Source organism: Echeneis naucrates, chromosome 12 (assembly GCF_900963305.1).
Source record: "Echeneis naucrates chromosome 12, fEcheNa1.1, whole genome shotgun sequence".
Taxonomy (NCBI): domain Eukaryota; kingdom Metazoa; phylum Chordata; class Actinopteri; order Carangiformes; family Echeneidae; genus Echeneis; species Echeneis naucrates.
In genome coordinates, this window is record NC_042522.1 from 19034706 (window position 1) to 19040758 (window position 6053).

At 39.7% G+C, this 6053-nt stretch overlaps 2 protein-coding genes across 3 annotated transcripts; both read left to right on the plus strand.

Annotated features, from left to right (window-relative positions):
- Nucleotides 1-67: 67 nt before the first annotated feature.
- Nucleotides 68-4089, plus strand: denr (density-regulated protein). 2 transcript variants are annotated; one of them, XM_029515917.1, is made up of 8 exons: nucleotides 68-201; nucleotides 1095-1204; nucleotides 1298-1317; nucleotides 1418-1502; nucleotides 1859-1939; nucleotides 2563-2679; nucleotides 3023-3162; nucleotides 3780-4089. In XM_029515917.1, exons 2-8 carry the CDS (start codon nucleotides 1105-1107, stop codon nucleotides 3822-3824), a joined length of 588 nt encoding a protein of 195 aa, XP_029371777.1. In that variant the 5' UTR covers nucleotides 68-201; nucleotides 1095-1104; the 3' UTR covers nucleotides 3825-4089. The 2 variants fall into 2 exon arrangements, with proteins under 2 accessions (XP_029371777.1, XP_029371776.1); XM_029515916.1 differs by having other exon boundaries at nucleotides 1850-1939; nucleotides 3780-4086.
- Nucleotides 4090-4261: 172 nt separating this feature from the next.
- Nucleotides 4262-6001, plus strand: LOC115051604 (hydroxycarboxylic acid receptor 3-like). Its single transcript, XM_029515086.1, has one exon. It carries the CDS (start codon nucleotides 4549-4551, stop codon nucleotides 5539-5541), a length of 993 nt encoding a protein of 330 aa, XP_029370946.1. The 5' UTR covers nucleotides 4262-4548; the 3' UTR covers nucleotides 5542-6001.
- The last annotated feature ends 52 nt before the right edge of the window (nucleotides 6002-6053 follow it).

Sequence of the window (6053 nt, forward strand, 5' to 3'; positions counted from 1 at the left end):
CGGGGCGGCAGGGGGCGCTGTCGCGGGGCAGCGCAGCGCGTCGCCCGCTACAACAACCAGAAGGAGACTCGCTACGAGGCGTGCTCAAAGTACGCCAACTGAAGCTCAACCTTTAAGAATGATCTTCTAAAAGTCGGACTAACGTTAATAATGCGAACGGCTCTACTGGACAGACAGCAGTTTTAGAGTTTCTTTTGCGGGGTGCGTAGCTCGGTACTTCCTGTGTCTTTGTCCATTTTTACAGCAGCGAACCGGCCTGTTAGCGTTAGCTCAGCTAGCCTGCTAGGCTAACGCTCCCTAACGGTGACAGCTGGGGTGACTCGACGTTAGCTGATGAATGAAAGCACGGAAACTAAAGTCTGAGATTTATTTTTGAATATATTTAGTTCATTAGTCATCACTTTAGTTTGTATGCCACATAAAAGGACCTGCGACATTGAAGGAATTTTAATGGAGATTAACAAAGGAATTAATTTCTGTATTTAAACAGCCGCATGTGTTAGCCGGATGAAGCTAGCTGGGACTTGATGCTCCACAAGCAGATATTTAGCTTCAGTCGTTATTTTAAGGCGTGTGAAATGTGTTTTGATGCCAGTTAGCTGCTGTTCATCGTAACTGGCAGAGAAAAGGAAGAGCCTTGTTGGCAGATCATGCTAGCATGATGAAATAGTCACTTCTGCAGGAGAGTCTCATAAAAACAAATCTTTGTCTTAACTTTGTTTTGAAATCTGCTCTTTAATTTGACTTCACCTCTCATGTTTCAGTTTGATCTGAACAGGTGCTTTCCCCTTAAGTCTTCACAAAACCTTAGATCATCATGTTTCACAGCAGCAGGCACTGAAATCACCTGAATTAAAGTCCATATTTTGATGGACAAGGAGACGTTTTTTAGAGAAACTAATCAGCTGATTAAGAATTTAAATCATTACATGAATGAATTGAAATGATAAAGGTAGAAGTGATCTATAACACCATCTTGGCTTTTTTTCTCAAACCTGCACGCACACCTTATTTCTTTATTTTTTTTGCTTTTATTATACTTATGCACCCATTTATACAGCATGTATAAATGCCTCCTAAATGTTTTTCTTTAGATAAATTGTGATGGCTACTACTGAGATGGAATCAGGTTCTGAAAGCAGATCAGATCAAGGGACGGTTGACACTGATTCAAAGTACCCAGTGAAAGTTCTTTATTGTGGAGGTACAGTATTGAAATCTTGACTGAGTTTGGCATCTTAGCAACCTTTGATTGTTGTATCTTTTACAAGATGTTTTTTTCTCTCTTTCTCTGCAGTGTGCTCTCTGCCTACTGAGGTGAGTTAAATAATTAGAGATTTGGGGGGTTCTGATGCTCACTAATATGCTGCTCCTTGAGTTATAACTGACTGGTTCTACCTTGTTGTGGTGTCCGCAGTACTGTGAGTACATGCCTGAGCCAGCCAAATGTAGGCAGTGGCTTGAGAAGAACTTTCCAGATGTGTTTGCCAGGATGACTGTAGGTGAGTGCTACTCAGAAGTATTTTTTTTTCTTCAACCTATCCACAGATAACACAGTTAACTCTAAATCTTTGATTAGATTTTTTTAAAATATACTTTTGACAGCCTATTTTGGAACTGTAACTGTTTATTATCTTATTGAAAAGTCAGAATCAGAAACATCTCCTGAATGAGTTGAAAATATAGATTTAAAAAAAAAAAAAAATGTAAATGATGTCACCGGTAAACGAGTGACATAGGCCCATGTCAGGGTTCAGGCCTGTTCCTGTGAGAATCCAGGTGTTCAGTTAGCAGCAGTGTCTTTCCTGGGTTGATTTTAATGTCCTCCTATTTTATTTCTGTCCAACTGGCCCGGCAGCAAATGCACCCAAGCAGGAACCCAGTACTGGAGATGCTCCCCCTGCAGGCGAGGAGGAGGAGAAGAAGAAACAGAAGAGAGGTATCCTGTCAAATAATAATAATAATTCAGAATCAGATACGTTAAGGTTGTTGTGGTGTATTCAAATATTTGGTATGCATTTAATAGTATTTTTTGTGTCAAAGCATAAGAAACTCTATATTACTCTAAAATGTAATATGTAAGATTTGACAGGACAAATCAGTTATTAGAAAGAGCCGATTCTTCAGTTTAGGTCAGAAAAAACCCTGCATGTCACCCGCTGAAACCGTCACAGAGCAGTAACACTCAAAACATCTACACCTCCATGGACTTTAAAAGCTCGAAGACAGCTCCATCTTGTTCCTGCAACATTAAATCTGATAGCAGGAAATGCATTAACAAAGCCACAACAGACTTTGCAGCTCTGACACAGCTGTGAGTCTGATCAGCAGTGAGGTTGATAAAATGAAAACAGTCAGACTGGAGGGTGCCGCATCATTTCCAGTATCTCCTTTCTCCTCCTCATTTTATAGAGAGACATTTGCATATTTGAGGAGAGCGAGCGACTGCCAGTGAAAATGCCTCTATGTAATTTAAGATGCTTTTATATCATGTTGATGTGTGATTTCAGTGACTTTGTGACTCATCTATAATCAGATGTATCTAATTTGACCTATTTTAAGGTGGAAGAGGCCAGATCAAACAGAAAAAGAAGACTGTGCCTCAGAAAGTTACGATAGCAAAAATCCCAAGAGCCAAAAAGAAATACGTGACGCGGGTGTGTGGCCTGGGAACATTTGGTAAGAATTTAATTCAAGTGATTGAAAACAAACACACTCATCATATTTTAGTAAGATCAATGGATCTTAAAAAGGATTATTGATTCATCCTTCTTTACTGAACTCTTTCTTATAGTTTCATATATCTTATCTAGTTGTGTTGGGGCTTTCCTTTCTTCATACCTATTTGATAACTTATAACATGGTCTTGGTTTTTTGCTATACATTTAATCAATTTTGTTATTTTTTTGGTTTAGTTTGATGTTTTGTTGTTTCATCTAATGTTTTTTTTAATCTTCTGCATGGTTGATATTCATTTATTTTTCTCTACTACTTATGTTAAATCCCTTGTTGGCTCTTTCAGACATTGACCTTAAAGAGGCTCAGCGATTCTTTGCCCAGAAATTCTCTTGCGGTGCCTCAGTTACAGCCGAGGATGAAATAATCATTCAGGGAGATTTTACAGACGACATCATCGACGTCATTCAAGAGAAATGGCCTGAGGTAAGAGGAGAGATTTCAATTAGTTTGTTTTATTTACTCATTTAATTTCAGATCTTGCAGTTTAAGACTTCTTAAATAATGTAAGAACATCTACAATTTAATCTTCCACCATTAAAAAAAAAAATATGGCTATTATGACAATGGTACTTTTGTGCAGTTAGGATAACAACTGTTATAATAGGATTTTAAGTGCAGAAACTTTACTGCATGTGTATATTGGGTTAGGTTTATTGTGATTAATAATCATTAGTATTAGCCTTGAAAAAAAAAAACATGTCAACTACTATAAAATATATATGCTCATATTACTAATATTACTAATTATTATTACTGACAAACAAACTGTCGAACAGAACAAAAGGAAACTGAATCCTCAGATTGACCAAAGATTTAGAAAATATTCAAGGAATGTTCCACACACCTAAATGTCAGATCTTTTCGAGCCTCAGGAAGACATAGTGTCAGAAGAAAAGGGGCTCTAAATTTGAGCTGTAAAATTCACACTGTCTGTTAAAGGGAGATAAAAATGAACACAGTTTCCAAAAGAAGCTCAGCTGGAGAAACATTTCCCCGAAAAATGTTTATTAATCTCTGAACTTTCTGTCTCTCTGTCGTAGGTGGATGATGACAGCATTGATGATCTGGGTGAGGTGAAGAAGTGAAGACCAAATATGCACTTTTACTGAAATGGATGTGACCTGTAACAGCAACAACCTGGCCAAATGTACACATTAAGTCATTTTATACCTATTTTATTTACTGTACATAAAAAGCAGCGGACTTGGCCACTCACTTGGCTTTTCTTTTTTTTTTTTTTTTTTTTTATTAGTTAATGGCTACTTCTCTCGTTTGCCAAAGGTGTGGTATGACGTGAACCCCTCCCAAATGTTCTTCATTCAAGCAAACTATAGGCTAATAAATTTCAGTCTCCTTCGCCTGTACTCTCACGTATTCTTTTGAGTTTATTCCCTATTTATTTATTTTTTTTTGAGCATTCGTGTCTGCTTTTGAAAACATTTTAAAGGGTTGCAATCACCTGCTTTATCTGAGTCACTTAAACGGCCTCGGGTTATTTGTTTTTCATGCATCCAACTCAATACCCCTGAGTGTACCTTTTCTCCTGCATAATAATTTTATAATGAAGCCACGCTCCCCAGACAGATAACATTTACAGTTGTTTCCACGCTCCTCTGGGCCAATACCACTTCCCCATAGATAACACAAAGTGCGCAGATGTCCGCTCTACTCTCTGTATAAGATGTTTGTCTGAGAGTCATTTGCATGAGTGCAAACATAATCAAATAAGTTAACCGGTGCAGTACATCTTTGCTTGCACTGCCAAGAGAGCAGTCACACTGCGTTTCACTTTACTGAGGGACGAAAAGGATGAATTTTACACACCAAAATACATGCTGCGCCTTCGCTTCTCCCATCCTGGACCAGGTTTTGCCTCCAATACTGATCCTGGAGTTCATGTTTGGGCTCTTTGGGAATGTTGTCGCCCTGTGGATGTTTATCTTTCACATGGATGAGTGGAAGCCCAATTCGGTGTACCTGACTCACCTGGCTGTTGCCGACTCCATCGTGTTGTTCTGCCTGCCTTTCAGGGCTGACTACTACAGGCGTGGGAAGCACTGGCTGTATGGCGATGCTCTGTGCCGTATCCTGCTCTTCTTGCTGGCAGCCAACCGTGCAGCGGGGATCTTCTTCCTCACTGCCGTGGCTGTCGATAGATATTTGAAAATTGTCCACCCATTGAACCGGATCAACCGCATGGGTCTTGGCTACGCTCTCTGGGTCTCCCTGGGCCTCTGGGGTCTCATTTTTCTTGCCACTGGGTACCTTCTTGCAAACAAGCACTTCTTCTACAATAACAGCCACATTCAGTGTGAGAGCTTCAACATCTGCATGGGCTTCACCCCCCTCAGCACCTGGCACAACACCTTCTACGTGCTCCAGTTTTTCCTGCCTGCTTCAATCGTTGCCTTCTGCACCACGAGGATCACTTGGCAGCTGAAGAGCAGGACTATAGACAAGAAGGGGAAAATCAAACGGGCTGTTCAGTTTGTGCTGGCTGTGGCTCTGATCTTCATCATCTGCTTCTTCCCCAGCACCATCTCACGTGTCGCTGTGTGGATCCTCAAGGTATGGTATGATGAGTGCAAACACTTTGAAGAGGCCAACCTGGCGTTCTACACGTCAGTATGCTTCACTTACTTCAACAGCGTCCTCAACCCTGTGGTGTATTATTTCTCGAGCCCGGCCTTCAGCGGCACCTTCAAGAAGCTCCTGAACAAAGTCCTGAGACAGAGCAGTGACTCAGATCAGCCAGAGACAATAGAGAATGACATTTCTACTGTTGAAGACAGACAGAGATGAGGCCAGGGACAGTGGTTCCATGAATGCATCATAGTTTACAAATGTAGAAAAGATGCTCTGGTTGTAAGCAATAATGTCACTCATTAACAAACTATCAGCTGTGTACTTGCATTGGTGTTATATAAACCCTTGAGAATGTAGTTGCAGTTTTAAACGATTTATAATGAGTAATATATTACCTGAAAAACCTTATGAAAGTAATAAGAAATAACTATGAGGTGTGGTGTGTAGGTGTGAGATGGTTCATGTAATCCTTTGTTTGATCAAATCCAGTCTAAACATCAAATCTGTCACATAGGTCATATTTACACACAAAAATCAGCTATAAAGGTGCAACTCATTTCTTTTGCAAGCAAGAAATCGAGTAAATTTAGTCTGTTTGTTTCTGTGTCCATATTTAAATCAGTCTTTGTGTCCTGATACAATCTATCATATTATCACTAAATAAAACCAATGTCCAACCAATTATTGTGCTCTTTCCCTGTACTTTCTCATATTTACTTTTATTTCCA